At 37.2% G+C, this 22515-nt stretch overlaps 4 protein-coding genes across 4 annotated transcripts in view; 1 reads left to right on the plus strand and 3 right to left on the minus strand.

Moving 5' to 3' along the window:
- Positions 1-19180, plus strand: part of LOC146728632 (uncharacterized) — a 35433-nt gene extending 16253 nt beyond the window's left edge. Inside the window, exon 2 of the mRNA XM_085496190.1 lies at positions 16528-19180. Within this exon, the coding sequence (XP_085352316.1) occupies positions 16528-17752 (1225 nt within the window). The 3' untranslated portion in view covers positions 17753-19180. The remainder of the gene's footprint in view (positions 1-16527) is intronic.
- LOC146728633 (uncharacterized) lies at positions 1289-3478 on the minus strand. The gene is made up of 2 exons (XM_085496098.1): positions 2969-3478; positions 1289-1495 (listed from the first exon to the last, which is right to left on the minus strand). The coding sequence occupies exons 1-2, from the start codon at positions 3476-3478 to the stop codon at positions 1289-1291; spliced, it is 717 nt and encodes a 238-aa protein (XP_085352224.1).
- A 492-nt stretch (positions 19181-19672) lies between the features above and the next one.
- On the minus strand, positions 19673-20095 carry LOC146728634 (uncharacterized). Its single transcript, XM_085496130.1, has one exon. The coding sequence runs from the start codon at positions 20093-20095 to the stop codon at positions 19673-19675; it is 423 nt and encodes a 140-aa protein (XP_085352256.1).
- Positions 20096-20528: 433 nt separating this feature from the next.
- On the minus strand, positions 20529-20960 carry LOC146728635 (uncharacterized). Its single transcript, XM_085496131.1, has one exon. It carries the CDS (start codon positions 20958-20960, stop codon positions 20529-20531), a length of 432 nt encoding a protein of 143 aa, XP_085352257.1.
- Positions 20961-22515: the final 1555 nt, after the last annotated feature.

Raw genomic sequence — 22515 nt, forward strand, 5'->3', positions numbered from 1 at the left:
GAATTTTGTTTATGTTTGAGCTTAACCCCACTCATAAAGACAGGCTCATTTTCGGATTAATAACTCGCTGTTTATGTGACTTTTTGGAGTAACTCCCTGTGACTTTTTGGAGTAACCAGCTGTTTATGTGACTTTTTTTGGTGGAAAGTCAGTTGCTGAGTATTTTTGGGGTTGCACCCTTTTCGAAGGTTCAGTAGTGAATGTCTTGTTTGTTTGTTCAAGCACAGTCCCTCAATTGAGGGACTGTGGTTCAAGGTATTAAAATGCTGGACATTGCCTTTATAAGAACAGGATGTAGTACAGAGTCTCATTGTCAGTCCATTTTTATCTCAAGAATAATGTCACAGAATGTGCTTGTATTGATTGTCAAGTTTAGTATAGTTATGAATAAGAATAGTTATGAATATAATAGTTAAATTTTCAAATGGACATCAAGTACAATGGTATTTTGGGTGATTAGCCTGGGCTCAATGTTTGCACACACTTCATTAGCACCCGTGATAAGGGTCTAGACCGAATTTTGAAAACGAGTCATCTTCTATGTTCAATAACCTATTGCATTACACTATATATTATTAAGTCAACAGTATCAAATGCATGATTTGTTGTGATTTTAAAAACAAATTAACCCAAAACGTCATATTTTTTCAAGATATATAATTCCATAATTCAAATTTTTCAAAATCTTGTATTTTACGTTTACCTACAATTGTACTGGCTTAAAATTGAAGCAAACTGAAGCGAGTGAGGAAAAAGAGGAGAGCTGTCAATCCCCATGTGCCATTACCGGGTATATCTGTGACATGAAAAAAAAAATGACCATTTTATTCATGTAATGAAAAATAAAATGATCATTATAATACCCATTAAAAAAATAGATTGTCACCCACTCCATCATTAAATAAAAAATTACTATTATTCTGACCAGTGTGAAAATAGTGGTCATTATAACTACCAGTTTGAAAATACTGGTCAATATTTTGACCATTAAAAAATTTCTGGTTGGTATTCTGGCCATTAAGAAAATAGTGGCCATTACAATGGCCAGAAGTGACTTTTCAAAGGGGTCTGAGGGGTGAAAAAAACAGAGTTAAAGTGAAATGAAAAATTATTATAACCTCCTCACTAGCCTAAAAGTATGAATAAATATTCAAAAGTTGTGAAAATTAAATCTTTCCGAAACGCGACGGAATTTCCGAAAGTTATCCGGACGCTGTTTTAATGGCTATACAAATTAATTACTTTATTCAGCACATTACAATAAAATCATGGAACACGCAGACACAGTCTAAAATTCATTAATTGTCTGCAATGCCATTTGATACAGATCTGTTCCAAAAACATTACTTTGCTGCAATGGGTCTATTCGTGCCTCCAACAGACGAATCTCTGCTGAAGTAATATCACATTCAATTGTTGGTACATCAACATTTGGAATATCATCATCAGCTGGAGTAGGACCTTCCCAGTCTATTCCATAAGATGATAACTCTGTCTGCAAAATGAAATTTAAACAACATAAATTGTGACTTTCACACAATTCAGAGACAAAGTTAATTAAAAAGATGTTAATTATCAAGTTAATGCCCATAATATACACAAAAACTGCCCAAATTATCACAATAGCAGATCATCCGGGGGCACAATTTGCTCTTCTAACAGATATTATATTGAATCATATAAGTTGAGTGAGATGCATGTCCAAACAGAAAGTAGCTGGTGAACATATGCACTAATTAGGTCAATGATACTTCCACATTTTTTACTCCTGTGTGCAAAGCACACAATGGGAGTCTTTGCAGTTACCCTGTCTGTATGTGTGTGTGTCCTTCTGTTCCACTGATATCTCAAGAACCATACATTGTTTTTTTATGAAACTTGGTGCATAGATGCGCAGATTTGATTAGGTTTTAGTAGAAACCATGCATATTAATTACCTAATTTGCATGATAATTAGCTCATTTTTAGCTGTTCCATAACTGTTCCACTGGTATCAAAAGAACTACTCATTGGATTTTGATGAAACTTGGTTCATAGATGCTTTGAACTAATGCCAGGTTTTGATTAGTTTTGGGTGAAAATCTGTGCATATTAATTACTTAATGTGCATAATGATTAGTAAATTTTCGGCTTTTCCACTGATACCTCAACTACTAATCATCACATTTCAATGAAACTTGGTACCTAGATGTCTTAGGACACTGCACAGACCTAGTATGTTTTAGGGTAATATCAGTACATATTGATTACCTAATTTGCATAATAAATTAATTTTCAGCTTTTGATATTTCAAGTAGTAAGCAATACATTTCAATGGTACATAGATACTGAAGGACTATGCAGAGATCGATTGTTTTGGGATAATATTTGTGCATATGAATCACCTAATTTGCATAATTAGTTAATTTTCGGATTTGCACATACATCTCAAGTACTAATCATCACATTTCAATATAACTTGGTACATAGATCCTCTAGGACTATGCAGAGATCTGATTAGTTGTGGCGTAAATAATTGTGCATATTAATTAACTTATTTGCATAATTATTTAATTTTCAGTTTTTTCACTGATATCTCAAGTACTTATCATCACCTTTACATGAAACTTTGTACATAGATGCTCTAGGACAATGTACAAATATGATCAGTTTTGGGTTAAAATCTGTTCATATAAATTTTCTAATTAGCATAATAATTCATAATTGTTCTGATCACATTTCAATGAAACTTGGTACATAGATGGTCTGTTACATTGCACAGACCTTATTAGTTTTACACTCTGTTCATTTTAAATTTTCTGATTTGCATAATTAGTTTTCAGCTTTTCCATCAATATCTCAAGTACAAGTAATTTTGAATTAATATTTACTGTGTCTCTAATACACTCAGCACACGGGAGTTCTTTCTAAACTTTCTTTGATCAGTCATTAAACCCGCTAGATGATATTGTCTGTGTTTATTACTTACATTTGTGCTAGGTTCAAATGCTTCTGTAGCTTCAGTACTAGAAGAGGCTGCGATATTCAGCAGTCCGGACACCCAAAGTTGATTGGGAGACATGTTCCCTTCTGTTGTTCTAATTGGGTGTTGATTCCAACTTGCAGAAAACATGGACAAGTGTCTTCTTATACTTGGTAAATACACATAATGTAAACAGAATAAATGCATATCATTACATGAATCAAGAAGACCCTGGTCTTCGAGAGCATAAAATGTATTATAAAATACATATAAGCACCCACAAAATACATCACGCCATAAGCGCTCAATACGTTGATTGTGTATACTTTTTCCTGTGATATGACTACCTCTCCCAGGTCCTCTGTCTGGGTGCGAAAGCATATACTTTGCAATTTCAACGTTTTCTAATCCATGATCAGATCGCACTCTAGACGGTACACCATATTCACACACAGCTGACATAAAGTCCTCCAGTACTGTGAATGCTCTGTTGTTGTCATTGCACTGTAAATACATAATTCTACATGAATATCCGTCTATGCCACCATGGATCACAAATCTCCAACTGCAATAAAATTAGAATGAAAGTATAATGTGTGGTATGTTTACACAGTACCAGGTACATCAGTATAAAGTGTGGTGTATTTAGACAGTACCAGGTACACCAGTATATTGTTTGGTGTATTTAGACAGTACCAGGTACACCAGTATATTGTTTGGTGTATTTAGACAGTACCAGGTACACCAGTATAATGTATGGTGTATTTACAAAGTACCAGGTACACCAGTATATTGTTTGGTGTATTTAGACAGTACCAGGCACACCAGTATATTGTTTGGTGTGTTTATACAGTACCAGCTACACCAGTATATTGTTTGGTGTGTTTATACAGTACTGTAGTGATTTGCACACACTATTGATATGCTAATTAATGTACACCTGGTATGCCAGTACATCTGGCATGCGCTGCTATAAAAGAAAGGTAATTCAATAAACCGTTGTCAGTATTCTATAAGCCTTGGTCGTGTTTGTGTCTTGTCATTGTGTGCGTGCTTTTGCTACGGGTCCACCCCAGAATACCACATTGGCGACGAGGATAAACAATACTGAACAGGTGGTGAAGATCTATTTGACATTTCCGAAACTCTTGTTATGCCTACTGCACATGAATATGACGACAATTATAAAAAGATAATAAAGGCATTCGATGATTATTTCACACCTAAAAAGAACACTGAATTTGAAATTTTTCAATTTCGTCGTGTCGTACAACATGATACGGAAAGTATTGATCAGTTCGTTGCACGACTTCGAAAATTGATCAACAATTGTGGCATTTCTGACCAAGTAGTGGGGGATGAAGAAATAAAACATCAGATTGTCCAAGGAGGTAAGAATAAAAGGGTTCGCAGAAAAGCTCTCCAGGAAGAACTAACTCTAGACAAAATTATTTCCCTAGCAAGATCACTTGAGATATCAGAACGCGAAGCGCATGGAATTGAACATCCACAATAACCAAAAACTCCCTGCGGAAAACAATGCACCAAATATTGAAGTGCAAGATGCACAGATTACGCAACAAAACACACAGCATGCACGACCACTTAGAAGGTCAACACGAATAAGAAAACCAAATATTAGACCAGATTATTTATATTATTAGATTACTTATTAAATTTATAGATTAAATAAAATAAATAAAAACAATTGTTCTAATCCAAAAAAAAGTTGAATAATAAATAAAAGTAAAAAAACAAAAAGTATATATTTGGACAAGTATTGTATGTACTAACAATTGTAATTTGTATTTGTAAAAGCATAGTTGTTCATGTATTGCATATAAAAAAATCGAATACTGGTTAATCATAATTTGTTGTAGAGCTTACTATTTAAAGGTGAAGAGAGGTGTAGTGATTTGCACACACTATTGATATGCTAATTAATGTACACCTGGTATGCCAGTACATCTGGCATGCGCTGCTATAAAAGAAAGGTAATTCAATAAAATGTGGTCAGTATTCTATAAGCCTTGGTCGTGTTTGTGTCTTGTCATTGTGTGCGTGCTTTTGCTACGGGTCCACCCCAGAATATCACAAGTACCAGGTACACCAGTATATTGTGTGGTGTATTTACACAGTACCAGATACACCAGTATATTGTTTGGTGTATTTAGACAGTACCAGGTACACCAGTATAATGTATGGTGTATTTACACAGTACCAGGTACACCAGTATAATGTGTGGTGTATTTACACAGTACCAGATACACCAGTATATTGTTTGGTGTATTTAGACAGTACCAGCTACACCAGTATAATGTATGGTGTATTTACACAGTACCAGCTACACCAGTATAATGTGTGGTGTGTTTACACAGTACCAGCTACACCAGTATAATGTTTGGTGTGTTTATACAGTACCAGCTACACCAGTATATTGTGTGGTGTGTTTATACAGTACCAGGTACACCAGTATATTGTGTGGTGTGTTTATACAGTACCAGCTACACCAGTATATTGTGTGGTGTGTTTATACAGTACCAGGTACACCAGTATATTGTTTGGTGTGTTTACACAGTACCAGGTACACCAGTATATTGTGTGGTGTGTTTATACAGTACCAGCTACACCAGTATAATGTTTGGTGTGTTTATACAGTACCAGCTACACCAGTATATTGTTTGGTGTGTTTATACAGTACCAGGTACACCAGTATATTGTGTGGTGTGTTTATACAGTACCAGCTACACCAGTATATTGTGTGGTGTGTTTATACAGTACCAGATACACCAGTATATTGTTTGGTGTATTTAGACAGTACCAGGTACACCAGTATAATGTATGGTGTATTTACACAGTACCAGGTACACCAGTATATTGTGTGGTGTGTTTACACAGTACCAGCTACACCAGTATATTGTTTGGTGTGTTTACACAGTACCAGCTACACCAGTATATTGTTTGGTGTATTTAGACAGTACCAGCTACACCAGTATATTGTTTGGTGTGTTTACACAGTACCAGCTACACCAGTATATTGTTTGGTGTGTTTATACAGTACCAGGTACACCAGTATATTGTTTGGTGTGTTTATACAGTACCAGCTACACCAGTATATTGTTTGGTGTGTTTACACAGTACCAGCTACACCAGTATAATGTGTGGTGTGTTTAGACAGTACCAGCTACACCAGTATATTGTTTGGTGTGTTTACACAGTACCAGCTACACCAGTATATTGTTTGGTGTATTTAGACAGTACCAGCTACACCAGTATATTGTTTGGTGTGTTTACACAGTACCAGCTACACCAGTATATTGTTTGGTGTGTTTATACAGTACCAGCTACACCAGTATATTGTTTGGTGTATTTAGACAGTACCAGCTACACCAGTATATTGTTTGGTGTGTTTACACAGTACCAGCTACACCAGTATATTGTTTGGTGTGTTTATACAGTACCAGCTACACCAGTATATTGTGTGGTGTGTTTATACAGTACCAGCTACACCAGTATATTGTTTGGTGTGTTTATACAGTACCAGCTACACCAGTATATTGTTTGGTGTGTTTATACAGTACCAGCTACACCAGTATATTGTGTGGTGTGTTTACACAGTACCAGCTACACCAGTATATTGTTTGGTGTGTTTATACAGTACCAGCTACACCAGTATATTGTGTGGTGTGTTTACACAGTACCAGCTACACCAGTATATTGTTTGGTGTGTTTATACAGTACCAGCTACACCAGTATATTGTGTGGTGTGTTTACACAGTACCAGCTACACCAGTATATTGTGTGGTGTGTTTATACAGTACCAGCTACACCAGTATATTGTTTGGTGTGTTTACACAGTACCAGCTACACCAGTATAATGTATGGTGTGTTTACACAGTACCAGCTACACCAGTATATTGTTTGGTGTGTTTATACAGTACCAGCTACACCAGTATAATGTATGGTGTGTTTATACAGTACCAGGTACACCAGTATATTGTTTGGTGTGTTTATACAGTACCAGGTACACCAGTATATTGTTTGGTGTGTTTATACAGTACCAGGTACACCAGTATATTGTTTGGTGTGTTTATACAGTACCAGGTACACCAGTATATTGTTTGGTGTGTTTACACAGTACCAGCTACACCAGTATATTGTTTGGTGTGTTTATACAGTACCAGCTACACCAGTATAATGTATGGTGTGTTTATACAGTACCAGGTACACCAGTATATTGTGTGGTGTGTTTATACAGTACCAGGTACACCAGTATATTGTTTGGTGTGTTTATACAGTACCAGCTACACCAGTATAATGTATGGTGTGTTTACACAGTACCAGGTACACCAGTATAATGTGTGGTGTGTTTATACAGTACCAGCTACACCAGTATAATGTATGGTGTGTTTATACAGTACCAGGTACACCAGTATATTGTTTGGTGTGTTTATACAGTACCAGCTACACCAGTATAATGTATGGTGTGTTTACACAGTACCAGGTACACCAGTATAATGTGTGGTGTGTTTATACAGTACCAGCTACACCAGTATAATGTGTGGTGTGTTTATACAGTACCAGCTACACCAGTATAATGTATGGTGTGTTTATACAGTACCAGCTACACCAGTATAATGTATGGTGTGTTTATACAGTACCAGCTACACCAGTATATTGTTTGGTGTGTTTATACAGTACCAGGTACACCAGTATATTGTTTGGTGTATTTATACAGTACCAGCTACACCAGTATATTGTGTGGTGTGTTTATACAGTACCAGCTACACCAGTATATTGTTTGGTGTGTTTATACAGTACCAGCTACACCAGTATATTGTTTGGTGTGTTTATACAGTACCAGCTACACCAGTATATTGTTTGGTGTGTTTATACAGTACCAGGTACACCAGTATATTGTTTGGTGTATTTATACAGTACCAGCTACACCAGTATATTGTGTGGTGTGTTTATACAGTACCAGCTACACCAGTATATTGTTTGGTGTGTTTATACAGTACCAGCTACACCAGTATATTGTTTGGTGTGTTTATACAGTACCAGCTACACCAGTATATTGTTTGGTGTGTTTATACAGTACCAGCTACACCAGTATATTGTGTGGTGTGTTTATACAGTACCAGCTACACCAGTATATTGTTTGGTGTGTTTATACAGTACCAGCTACACCAGTATATTGTTTGGTGTGTTTATACAGTACCAGCTACACCAGTATATTGTTTGGTGTGTTTATACAGTACCAGCTACACCAGTATATTGTTTGGTGTGTTTATACAGTACCAGCTACACCAGTATATTGTTTGGTGTGTTTATACAGTACCAGCTACACCAGTATATTGTTTGGTGTGTTTACACAGTACCAGCTACACCAGTATATTGTTTGGTGTGTTTATACAGTACCAGCTACACCAGTATAATGTATGGTGTGTTTACACAGTACCAGGTACACCAGTATATTGTTTGGTGTATTTATACAGTACCAGGTACACCAGTATATTGTTTGGTGTGTTTATACAGTACCAGGTACACCAGTATATTGTTTGGTGTGTTTATACAGTACCAGCTACACCAGTATAATGTATGGTGTGTTTATACAGTACCAGGTACACCAGTATATTGTTTGGTGTGTTTATACAGTACCAGCTACACCAGTATATTGTTTGGTGTGTTTATACAGTACCAGCTACACCAGTATATTGTGTGGTGTGTTTATACAGTACCAGCTACACCAGTATATTGTTTGGTGTGTTTATACAGTACCAGGTACACCAGTATAATGTTTGGTGTGTTTATACAGTACCAGCTACACCAGTATATTGTGTGGTGTGTTTATACAGTACCAGCTACACCAGTATATTGTGTGGTGTGTTTATACAGTACCAGCTACACCAGTATATTGTGTGGTGTGTTTATACAGTACCAGGTACATCAGTATATTGTTTGGTGTGTTTATACAGTACCAGGTACACCAGTATATTGTGTGGTGTGTTTATACAGTACCAGCTACACCAGTATATTGTGTGGTGTGTTTATACAGTACCAGCTACACCAGTATATTATGTGGTGTGTTTATACAGTACCAGCTACACCAGTATATTGTGTGGTGTGTTTATACAGTACCAGCTACACCAGTATATTGTGTGGTGTGTTTATACAGTACCAGGTACATCAGTATATTGTTTGGTGTGTTTATACAGTACCAGGTACACCAGTATATTGTGTGGTGTGTTTATACAGTACCAGCTACACCAGTATATTGTGTGGTGTGTTTATACAGTACCAGCTACACCAGTATATTGTGTGGTGTGTTTATACAGTACCAGCTACACCAGTATATTGTTTGGTGTGTTTATACAGTACCAGCTACACCAGTATATTGTTTGGTGTGTTTATACAGTACCAGCTACACCAGTATATTGTTTGGTGTGTTTACACAGTACCAGCTACACCAGTATATTGTGTGGTGTGTTTATACAGTACCAGCTACACCAGTATATTGTGTGGTGTGTTTATACAGTACCAGCTACACCAGTATATTGTGTGGTGTGTTTACACAGTACCAGCTACACCAGTATAATGTGTGGTGTGTTTATACAGTACCAGCTACACCAGTATATTGTTTGGTGTGTTTATACAGTACCAGCTACACCAGTATATTGTTTGGTGTGTTTATACAGTACCAGCTACACCAGTATATTGTTTGGTGTGTTTATACAGTACCAGCTACACCAGTATATTGTTTGGTGTGTTTATACAGTACCAGCTACACCAGTATATTGTTTGGTGTGTTTATACAGTACCAGCTACACCAGTATATTGTGTGGTGTGTTTATACAGTACCAGCTACACCAGTATATTGTTTGGTGTGTTTATACAGTACCAGCTACACCAGTATATTGTGTGGTGTGTTTACACAGTACCAGCTACACCAGTATATTGTTTGGTGTGTTTATACAGTACCAGCTACACCAGTATATTGTTTGGTGTGTTTATACAGTACCAGCTACACCAGTATAATGTATGGTGTATTTATACAGTACCAGCTACACCAGTATATTGTTTGGTGTGTTTATACAGTACCAGCTACACCAGTATATTGTGTGGTGTGTTTACACAGTACCAGCTACACCAGTATATTGTTTGGTGTGTTTATACAGTACCAGCTACACCAGTATATTGTTTGGTGTGTTTATACAGTACCAGGTACACCAGTATATTGTTTGGTGTGTTTATACAGTACCAGCTACACCAGTATATTGTGTGGTGTGTTTATACAGTACCAGCTACACCAGTATATTGTGTGGTGTGTTTATACAGTACCAGCTACACCAGTATATTGTGTGGTGTGTTTATACAGTACCAGCTACACCAGTATATTGTTTGGTGTGTTTATACAGTACCAGCTACACCAGTATATTGTTTGGTGTGTTTATACAGTACCAGGTACACCAGTATATTGTTTGGTGTGTTTATACAGTACCAGCTACACCAGTATATTGTGTGGTGTGTTTATACAGTACCAGCTACACCAGTATATTGTGTGGTGTGTTTATACAGTACCAGCTACACCAGTATATTGTTTGGTGTGTTTATACAGTACCAGCTACACCAGTATATTGTGTGGTGTGTTTATACAGTACCAGCTACACCAGTATATTGTGTGGTGTGTTTACACAGTACCAGCTACACCAGTATATTGTGTGGTGTGTTTATACAGTACCAGCTACACCAGTATATTGTGTGGTGTGTTTATACAGTACCAGCTACACCAGTATATTGTTTGGTGTGTTTATACAGTACCAGGTACACCAGTATATTGTTTGGTGTGTTTATACAGTACCAGCTACACCAGTATATTGTTTGGTGTGTTTATACAGTACCAGCTACACCAGTATATTGTGTGGTGTGTTTACACAGTACCAGCTACACCAGTATATTGTGTGGTGTGTTTACACAGTACCAGCTACACCAGTATAATGTGTGGTGTGTTTATACAGTACCAGCTACACCAGTATATTGTTTGGTGTGTTTATACAGTACCAGCTACACCAGTATAATGTGTGGTGTGTTTATACAGTACCAGCTACACCAGTATATTGTGTGGTGTGTTTATACAGTACCAGCTACACCAGTATATTGTGTGGTGTGTTTACACAGTACCAGCTACACCAGTATATTGTGTGGTGTGTTTACACAGTACCAGCTACACCAGTATATTGTGTGGTGTGTTTACACAGTACCAGCTACACCAGTATAATGTGTGGTGTGTTTATACAGTACCAGCTACACCAGTATATTGTTTGGTGTGTTTACACAGTACCAGCTACACCAGTATAATGTATGGTGTATTTATACAGTACCAGCTACACCAGTATATTGTTTGGTGTGTTTATACAGTACCAGCTACACCAGTATATTGTGTGGTGTGTTTACACAGTACCAGCTACACCAGTATATTGTGTGGTGTGTTTATACAGTACCAGCTACACCAGTATATTGTGTGGTGTGTTTATACAGTACCAGCTACACCAGTATATTGTTTGGTGTGTTTATACAGTACCAGGTACACCAGTATATTGTTTGGTGTGTTTATACAGTACCAGCTACACCAGTATATTGTTTGGTGTGTTTATACAGTACCAGCTACACCAGTATATTGTGTGGTGTGTTTACACAGTACCAGCTACACCAGTATATTGTGTGGTGTGTTTACACAGTACCAGCTACACCAGTATAATGTGTGGTGTGTTTATACAGTACCAGCTACACCAGTATATTGTTTGGTGTGTTTATACAGTACCAGGTACACCAGTATATTGTTTGGTGTGTTTATACAGTACCAGCTACACCAGTATATTGTTTGGTGTATTTAGACAGTACCAGCTACACCAGTATATTGTGTGGTGTGTTTACACAGTACCAGCTACACCAGTATAATGTGTGGTGTGTTTATACAGTACCAGCTACACCAGTATATTGTTTGGTGTATTTAGACAGTACCAGCTACACCAGTATATTGTGTGGTGTGTTTACACAGTACCAGCTACACCAGTATAATGTGTGGTGTGTTTATACAGTACCAGCTACACCAGTATATTGTTTGGTGTGTTTATACAGTACCAGGTACACCAGTATATTGTGTGGTGTGTTTATACAGTACCAGCTACACCAGTATATTGTTTGGTGTGTTTATACAGTACCAGCTACACCAGTATATTGTTTGGTGTATTTAGACAGTACCAGCTACACCAGTATATTGTGTGGTGTGTTTACACAGTACCAGCTACACCAGTATAATGTGTGGTGTGTTTATACAGTACCAGCTACACCAGTATATTGTGTGGTGTGTTTATACAGTACCAGCTACACCAGTATATTGTTTGGTGTGTTTATACAGTACCAGCTACACCAGTATATTGTTTGGTGTATTTAGACAGTACCAGCTACACCAGTATATTGTGTGGTGTGTTTACACAGTACCAGCTACACCAGTATAATGTGTGGTGTGTTTATACAGTACCAGCTACACCAGTATATTGTTTGGTGTGTTTATACAGTACCAGCTACACCAGTATATTGTTTGGTGTGTTTATACAGTACCAGCTACACCAGTATATTGTTTGGTGTGTTTACACAGTACCAGCTACACCAGTATATTGTTTGGTGTGTTTATACAGTACCAGCTACACCAGTATATTGTGTGGTGTGTTTATACAGTACCAGCTACACCAGTATATTGTTTGGTGTGTTTATACAGTACCAGCTACACCAGTATATTGTTTGGTGTGTTTATACAGTACCAGCTACACCAGTATATTGTTTGGTGTGTTTACACAGTACCAGCTACACCAGTATATTGTGTGGTGTGTTTATACAGTACCAGCTACACCAGTATATTGTTTGGTGTGTTTATACAGTACCAGCTACACCAGTATATTGTTTGGTGTGTTTATACAGTACCAGCTACACCAGTATATTGTTTGGTGTGTTTACACAGTACCAGCTACACCAGTATATTGTGTGGTGTGTTTATACAGTACCAGCTACACCAGTATATTGTTTGGTGTGTTTATACAGTACCAGCTACACCAGTATATTGTGTGGTGTGTTTATACAGTACCAGCTACACCAGTATATTGTGTGGTGTATTTACACAGTACCAGCTACACCAGTATATTGTTTGGTGTGTTTATACAGTACCAGCTACACCAGTATATTGTTTGGTGTGTTTACACAGTACCAGCTACACCAGTATATTGTTTGGTGTGTTTATACAGTACCAGGTACACCAGTATATTGTGTGGTGTGTTTATACAGTACCAGCTACACCAGTATATTGTGTGGTGTGTTTATACAGTACCAGCTACACCAGTATATTGTTTGGTGTGTTTACACAGTACCAGGTACATCAGTATATTGTTTGGTGTGTTTATACAGTACCAGCTACACCAGTATATTGTTTGGTGTATTTAGACAGTACCAGCTACACCAGTATATTGTTTGGTGTGTTTACACAGTACCAGCTACACCAGTATAATGTATGGTGTATTTACACAGTACCAGCTACACCAGTATATTGTTTGGTGTGTTTATACAGTACCAGGTACACCAGTATAATGTTTGGTGTGTTTATACAGTACCAGCTACACCAGTATATTGTGTGGTGTATTTATACAGTACCAGCTACACCAGTATATTGTTTGGTGTGTTTATACAGTACCAGCTACACCAGTATATTGTTTGGTGTGTTTATACAGTACCAGGTACACCAGTATATTGTGTGGTGTGTTTACACAGTACCAGCTACACCAGTATAATGTATGGTGTGTTTACACAGTACCAGGTACACCAGTATAATGTGTGGTGTGTTTAGACAGTACCAGGTACACCAGTATAATGTGTGGTGTATTCACACAGTACCAGGCACACCAGTATAATGTGTGGTGTATTTACACAGTACCAGGTACACCAGTATAATGTGTGGTGTATTCACACAGTACCAGGCACACCAGTATAATGTGTGGTGTGTTTAGACAGTACCAGGTACACCAGTATAATGTGTGGTGTATTCACACAGTACCAGGCACACCAGTATAATGTGTGGTGTATTTACACAGTACCAGGCACACCAGTATAATGTGTGGTGTATTTACACAGTACCAGGCACACCAGTATAATGTGTGGTGTATTTACACAGTACCAGGCACACCAGTATAATGTGTGGTGTGTTTAGACAGTACCAGGTACACCAGTATAATGTGTGGTGTATTCACACAGTACCATGCACACCAGTATAATGTGTGGTGTATTTACACAGTACCAGGCACACCAGTATAATGTGTGGTGTGTTTATACAGTACCAGCTACACCAGTATATTGTGTGGTGTGTTTACACAGTACCAGATACACCAGTATATTGTTTGGTGTGTTTATACAGTACCAGCTACACCAGTATATTGTTTGGTGTGTTTACACAGTACCAGCTACACCAGTATAATGTATGGTGTGTTTACACAGTACCAGGTACACCAGTATATTGTGTGGTGTGTTTAGACAGTACCAGGTACACCAGTATAATGTGTGGTGTATTCACACAGTACCAGGCACACCAGTATAATGTGTGGTGTATTTACACAGTACCAGGTACACCAGTATAATGTGTGGTGTATTTACACAGTACCAGGTACACCAGTATAATGTGTGGTGTATTTACACATTATCAGGTACACCAGTATAATGTGTGGTGTATTTAGACAGTACCAGGTACACCAGTATATTGTTTGGTGTGTTTATACAGTACCGGGTACACCAGTATAATGTATGGTGTGTTTACGCAGTACCAGGTACACCAGTATATTGTGTGGTGTATTTACACAGTACCAGGTACACCAGTATATTGTGTGGTGTATTTACACAGTACCAGGTACACCAGTATAATGTGTGGTGTGTTTATACAGTACCAGCTACACCAGTATATTGTGTGGTGTGTTTATACAGTCCAAATCCAAATTAAATTGCAATTTCACCGTAGTCGTATGTTCTACCTCTCTGTGGATGGTTTTATTTTCAGCTATATATTATGTCCACTCTCGGATATTGAATTGTCCATGTATACATAATTTATGTTCCTTACCGTATTAACTTGTGATGTCCATCTGTGTGCCATAGAGACAGTGGTGCATACACCCTGTATGCACGCCTTGGCGTTGAAAATATTTCTAGTGATCGCAAAAGAACTCCAACAGGGTCGACCCTGTGTAAACTAAGTCTCATTCTCTGTTGCTGGACTCGTAACCCCATACTTCGGAGGAAGCCTGTCATACGGCGATAACCACAATTTGGAAAATCGAGGATGATTTCTCTTATAACGTCATCCAACTGAATGTCGGAAATATCAGAATATGTATCTCTTATTTTGATGTCAAACTTACTCATGCGTCTTTTCACCGTCCGCTCACTTACACACAGTAACTGGCTAATATACGGAATAGTAAATCCAGTATCGACTAGGTATATCAACTGATCCTTCGTAATACAATATGGAGGTCTTCCTCTTCCAGATAGTACTTCTGTGTCCACACAATATCCTTCGAATACATCATTGTTCAGGGCCGCAAATGTTTCATTGACCTCGCTTATATCGCTCAAAACAGAAGACATATCACAGTAGTAGGAGTTAACTTGCGAACAAATACGCTTCAAACAGTTAAGCTTGTATTGAATGCTATCATAATTCATACGATCTTCATCCTCAATACACTTCAAAACATCGCTAAGCAAAAGATGTACCCGCCTAAAAAGGAAGTGTTTACCATCCATGGCTGCCATGATGTTTACCATCAGTAAAGGTGGTTCAGTATAAAACAACGCCTTTTACTTTTTCTTGTCAACGTTTAAAAATTACGCTTTTAAATAAGCTGGTTTCTTTAATTGTCAGTCTATATGCTTGATGTTTTATCGATTCGCAGTTCTATTTATTTATTTATTTGTTGTTTTATACATTTTTCTATTTGTTTATTTCTTCTTTTATTTTTTGTTTTATTATTTTATTTATTCTTCTATTTTTAATTTATCGTTCTATTTTTCAATTTAATCTTTTATTTATTATTTTATTCTTTGATTTATTCTTTTATTTTATTATTTTATTTATTCTTCTATTTTTAATTTATCGTTCTATTTTTCAATTTAATCTTTTATTTATTATTTTATTCTTTGATTTATTTTTTGTTTTATTATTTTATTTATTCTTCTATTTTTAATTTATCGTTCTATTCTTGAATTTAGTCTTTTATTTCTTGTTCTATTCTTCAATTTATTCTTTTATTTATTGTTTTATTTTTTGATTTAGTCTTTTATTTATTTATCTATTCTTTTATTTATTCTTTTATTTATTTATCTATTCTTTTATTTATTCTTTTATTTATTGGTGTTTTTCAATTTTGGCCCTAATGGCACACCATAGTATTCTTGCTATAATAATGAACAGGTAACGCATAAACACAAGATAAGCATATATGTATTGTTTTGTTTCTATGTCTACTTAGGGATACTGGATTGACACCCGTGGATTATCCACAATCTGAGACATACCGTCCCGTCGTCCACGATGATCATAATATGGACATCTCGATACCCAATGATGTTTTGCGAAATGGCAGACTGGGCGTAAGTTCTACACCACACATCACAGAAAACGATTCTCGGTCACCCGGGAACGAACCTAATAATGTTTTAGTCCAATCAGCGAAAATAACATCGAGGGAGGCATATCGCAATACTATTAGAGACGATGTGCTGCACAAATACAACTGGATAAATATAACTCGTTTCACGCCCAATATGTTTTTACGACGAAGCGGAAAGTATAACAATTCTCGGGATAATGTTTTACTTTTTTTGCATAACCAAAAATCAGGAGGCACCACTTTGAAAAAATGCATTGACAGAATAACAGCACACCTTCATCTCCCAGACGCTGTCGGAATTATGGATCGTGATGTATCCGATCTCTCAGAAACCTTCTCTGGTACATCTGATTTCCATAACAGATCTAAGTTATATGTTAGCCACAATGCGTTTGGACTATGTGATGAACTTGATGATCCCCTGTGCTCGTACTTTACTTTATTACGTGACCCAATCGACAGAATGATTTCAAGTTTTGAGTACTGCAAGGAGCATGTGTTCGATTCAATTTGCATCGCCAGTGACGTACATCAGATGAACCTCACACAGTGGGCAAGTCACCAAGGCAGTTATTTTTTTAGGCAGTTGATGTACAAACCATCAACGTTCTGCTCTGAAGCAACTTTTAACTCGACAATACTGCCTATATTACAATCGAAGGGGTACTACAGAAACGGGCATAAACGAGTACCGTGTTGGTACAGGCATAAATTACTGTTAGATAACGTCATGTCGAAGAATGAAAAAGACATCGTGCTGGATTTCATTCTAGAGAAGCTAGAAGAGTGGTTTGCTCTCATTGTCATCACGGAGGAGTATGACATGTCTTTGAAGTTGTTGCAACGTGCCTTTAACTTGCCATTTTACGAGCTTTGCGGGGGTTTCCGAACTCAAATCACAAAATATGCAACGGAGGAAGGCCGAGTACAAGGGTCGTCTAAAGATGACCTTATTAAACAATTAAAGCTCCAGCTGCAACAGGATTCGACAGCGTACGATGCTTTGTATTATGACATTAGAATATATGAAAAGGCTTTAGAAATCTTCCACTTAGAAAAGAGAGCTTTCTTTGAGGAATTGTAGTTGTAAAAGTGAAATATTAGCACAATTCAGTTCATTGTTTTGAGTGAGTGATGAATATTGGCTCACCATTAAATAAAATCAACCAGTTCTACAAGCGACGCGTGGCTTTTGTGACGTAAACAGGTGTAAATACAGAGGGGCTGTGTTATGGAAAATTGTCTAAGCAATACGTCATGGCGTCGATATTGTTTTAAACCATTTTTAATAAAAAGATATGTATTCGATTTTGTTTACACAGCCAACTCTATTAATCTCTTGATCCACATTGCTTACAGGCCTTGCTCACTGACATACAATGAATGGATTACGAACGACTTTCGGCATAGCGCACACAACGTACATCGCAATAGTAATATTCTGTATAATTTGCTGATTTGGTGAAACACAAACGATCTTTATCCATAAATAAAATATAACTTTAATGAAATTAATCACAGAATATATTATTGTGCTAGGTTTACTCTATTGTTATTTATTTTACGCATTGGTAATGTGACAGTGTTAACCTTGGAAGTTTGTATGAATGAAGCAACATTCCTCGTATTGTCAGTTGAAGGCATCGTGATATGCATAAAAAGCTTGAATTTCACATATACTTTAAGGTAATACTTTCGTCATAATAATACAAATATTTGCCAGATTTTCCCATTGTATTCATATTTTGTTACATAATCATTTTCTTTACTTTTTGAAAATAATTATGTATAACCACTGTTGTGGCACAAACTCAAATATTACCATAAAGTGTGTCGGCAATGTGGACAACACCGTAATTCAATACTAAGCTCAATACTTCACAATTTGGTTAACTCGCTACGTGTTTTACCTCTACATATCAAACCAACTGCTACATTGTCGTATATTTGATTTGTGTATTTGTGTTTTTTAACCCCGTCGGCATGTCTATGAATGGTGTTTTTGTTTACAGACGAGATTATAATATATTATATTATTCTATGTGTGTGATTGAATGTATACTTTCACATATGATGTTGTTGTATTTGGCATCGGCTGTGAGAAATCGTAATCTGTTTGTTAGTTACTCAGTATCAGATCTGAAATTTAGACCCTCCTGGATTTTGAGGGGCAAATTTTGCGGACACAAAGGGTTTCAACTTGATTTGGGTGCCCCAACATTTTTTTCGAGTTTGCGGCCGCCTCTCTGCCTCCCAAGTGCCGCCGCCACTTTGTAAGAGAAAGTCCATATGTGATAAATTTCAAATTTGTTAATTTAGTGATGTTTCGTTTTCATAGGGTATTTGTAATTGGGGAAATCGGTAATTTGCAGAAGATCCAAGATAACATATACTGCATTGCATAATTAAAATATGGCTAAACTGTAACACACATATCTAATATATTTATTAACGTCTATGGTCTGTCATTTTGATTATTAGAATAAATATTATAGTGTTATTTCACCAATAATATTTGACCCAAGTTTCAAATAATATGAAGGTGCTGAGCAAAATGATCTAGGGCAGATGTCACGACAGTCAGAAAGGAGTATGTGATTTGCATAAAGCCAATATGGCTGCCAATGCGTTATTATACATACTATTGGCTATTTTCAAATTATACTAGGTTGTTTTGTGACACTACACAAGTTCAACGCACTTATAACTGATTCATGTGCATATTTTCAATATGGCTACACAATAGAAATATAGACATTGATGATGTATTGTTTGTGATGAGAAGGTCAATTGTCTTTGGAGTCATCTTCCTCTTCTACGGCTTTATTCCCAGTTGCTGAGGTCGCCCGTGCGGATAATTCTTCTCCATTCGTTTCTATCAAGCGCATCTTTCTCCTGTTTTCCCGCCGCTTTCAGGTCGTCATCTATGCAATCCTGCCATCTTTTTGGTCTTTTTGGTCTTCATTTCTTCCTTTTTCCAACTACCATGTTACGCATTCTGTTTTCAACACATGTCTCTTCCTTTCTCACCACATGTCCAAGCCACCAGTCTCGTTTTTCTCAACTTATGTCCCAGTTCTGTAATTCCTAGTCTTCGCCCCACTTCCTCATTTTGGATTCTATTTAATCTAGTGTTTCCCAGGGAGAATCTCAACATCTTCATTTCTGCCACCTCCATCTTTCTCTCTTGTGCCTTTGTCACTGTCACTGCCTCCACTCCATACAACATCACTGGTATCACTATTACCTTGTGCAACCTTCCTTTCAACTTTACTGGCACTTTCCTGTCACACATGACCCCTGTAATTTTCTTCCAGGTGCTCCAGCCAACCTGCACTCTCTTCACTACCTCCTTCTCTGATCCTCCATTCTTCTGTACTGACAATCCCAGATACTCTTCCACCCGGTTCAGTTCCTTTTCTTGCATTTTCACCGCACCTTCCTCCCCACGTCTCTATATGCACAAATATTCCGTCTTCTGCCTGCTCACTCTCATTTCTCCATCTTCCATTTCTCTTCTCCATGTCTCTAACATATCATCCATCTCTTCTCTGTTGTCTTCACACAGGACCACATCATCTGGATCCAGGTGCAGCCAACGACCAATAAATATATTTTATAGGCCTTTTGAATTATGCTAATTAGTATAAAGGAAAGATGGGAAATTAATAGCTGTTCATAAGCTACCCTCTACCTAAAAAAAAATGTCTTCCCCTTCTGCTGACCAAACTCATCTTTCCCCTGCCCTCATTAAAAAAACACTTTTTTTGCTTACTCCCCTACCGCCAACTTGGCTTTCTTGCCCTCCTGCTGACCAAATTCATCTTTCCCCTCCTCTTCATTAAAAAGCGCCTTTTCCCCTACTCGTCTCTCGTTGTGTTGCCTTCCCTGGGGAGCATGCTGTTCTTTCCCCCACTGCCTTGGTGCAGGCCAACAGTCACATTGAAATCCCTCGTATTGCTTGCCGCACAACTAACCTTCGTTTTGCTGTCCTCATACATGTCCTGTACTAATCTGATGTACTTTTCGTCCACTTTCTTCAATCCAAAACAATCCAACTCCTTTTCCCCTGGAACCCGGTTATATGCATTTTCCAGGTCAACAAACGCACAGTGTAGATTTCTCTGACCTTCCCTGTATTTTCTCCAACTGGCGCAGTGCAAAAATAGCATCTGTTGTACTCCTTCCTGGCATAAGCCAAACTGCTGCTCTAATATCTTCACTTTCTTCCTTAGTCTTCTATCAATTATTCTTTCCCAAGGTTTCAGTGTGTGTGATCCCTCTATTATCATATTATCATATTGTCATATGTAAATATGGCATTACGGTAGTATATATATTTACGCAGTAAAATTATTGAGTTTTGGAAAGGGGAGATTAAAACAAAGTGAAAATTGGATGTGGAAAGAACAACAACTGAGGTGTTTTCAAAATATAATTATTTAGGGGTAATATTCTCCAGCTCTGGTATATGGTACAAAGCACAAAAATATATTTCTGACCAGGCCAAGACAGCACTTTATAGTCTCCAGAAATTAAGTTCACTGGGTTAACAATAAATATCGCATTTGAAATTTTTTATTGTAAAATCCTCTCAATTCTCCTCTATGTCAGTGCAGTTTGGGGATACATACTTGCATAGATACTAAAAAGCACATAATAAATTTTGCAAATTTATATTGGGTGCCAATATGACAATGAACAACTGTGCAGCCAGGAGAGTTGGAAAGACATCCAATACATATGAATATTAATAGACCTTATTCACATCGCGGCCATTGCTGTTTGATAACAAGGCACTTTTTGCAAAATGTTCTAAATACGCAATTTGAGTCAACAAATAAGCGGTCATAACGAATCTGAAACGGATGTGCATAAATGACGTTTTGGTACTTTTTTGTAAGGAGACTTGTTATCCAACAGCAATGGCCATGGTGTGAATATGGTCTATATACCAATATAATTCAGATTTGGTTAAAATGTATCCACATAGAATCAGCCTTATATCAGTATCAGTTTACATGTACCAGGGCAAATATGGGTTTGAAATGTTGGCGCCTTTATGTAAAAAATCGACTGAACTCCCATGGATTTGGTGTATCATAGGTAAATCAGCAGGTGAGTAATTCTGAGTTTTTTCTCCAGGAATTTAAACAATAAGTATTGATATTTCATCCTAAATGTGGCACACATTACAGAAATCTTTCATGGATTGGTTTATAGGCCTTCTTTCAATAAATTGAGGAGACCACAAGCTGCATGTGGTCCGAAGGTATGAGTCGTGATGCTGAATTTAGATTCCTCATCATAAGTTGAAAAGCTATCGTCTATCTTCTTCATACTTGATCTATGTTAAAGAGTAGAATTTAAGATTGATGAGTCATTGAAAATGACATAGTACCCGTTAAATTTTTTTAACAAGGTATTATTTTGCTCACAAAGAAAAACAAAGATCACAAGTGAAAGCAAACAACTTTAGGTGCATGTCTATGTTAAGGCACTTGGTGAAAAGTAAGATACCGTACATGTTACTGGTGATAGAGAGTTTCAGCAAGATACCGTACATGTTAATGGTGATAGAGAGTGACAGTAAGATACCGTACATGTTACTGGAGATAGAGAGCGTCAGAAAGATACCGTACATGTCACTGGAGTTAGAGAGTGTCAGTAAGATACCATACATGTTAATGGCGATAGAGAGTGTCAGTAAGATATCGTACATGTCACTGGAGATAGAGAGTGTCAGCAAGATACCGTACATGTCACTGGCGATAGAGAGTGTCAGTAAGATACTGTACATGTCACTAGTGATAGAGAGTGTCAGTAAGATACCGTACATGTTACTGG

This window comes from Saccoglossus kowalevskii, chromosome 22 (genome assembly GCF_978046115.1).
Source record: "Saccoglossus kowalevskii chromosome 22, keSacKowa6.1, whole genome shotgun sequence".
Taxonomy (NCBI): domain Eukaryota; kingdom Metazoa; phylum Hemichordata; class Enteropneusta; family Harrimaniidae; genus Saccoglossus; species Saccoglossus kowalevskii.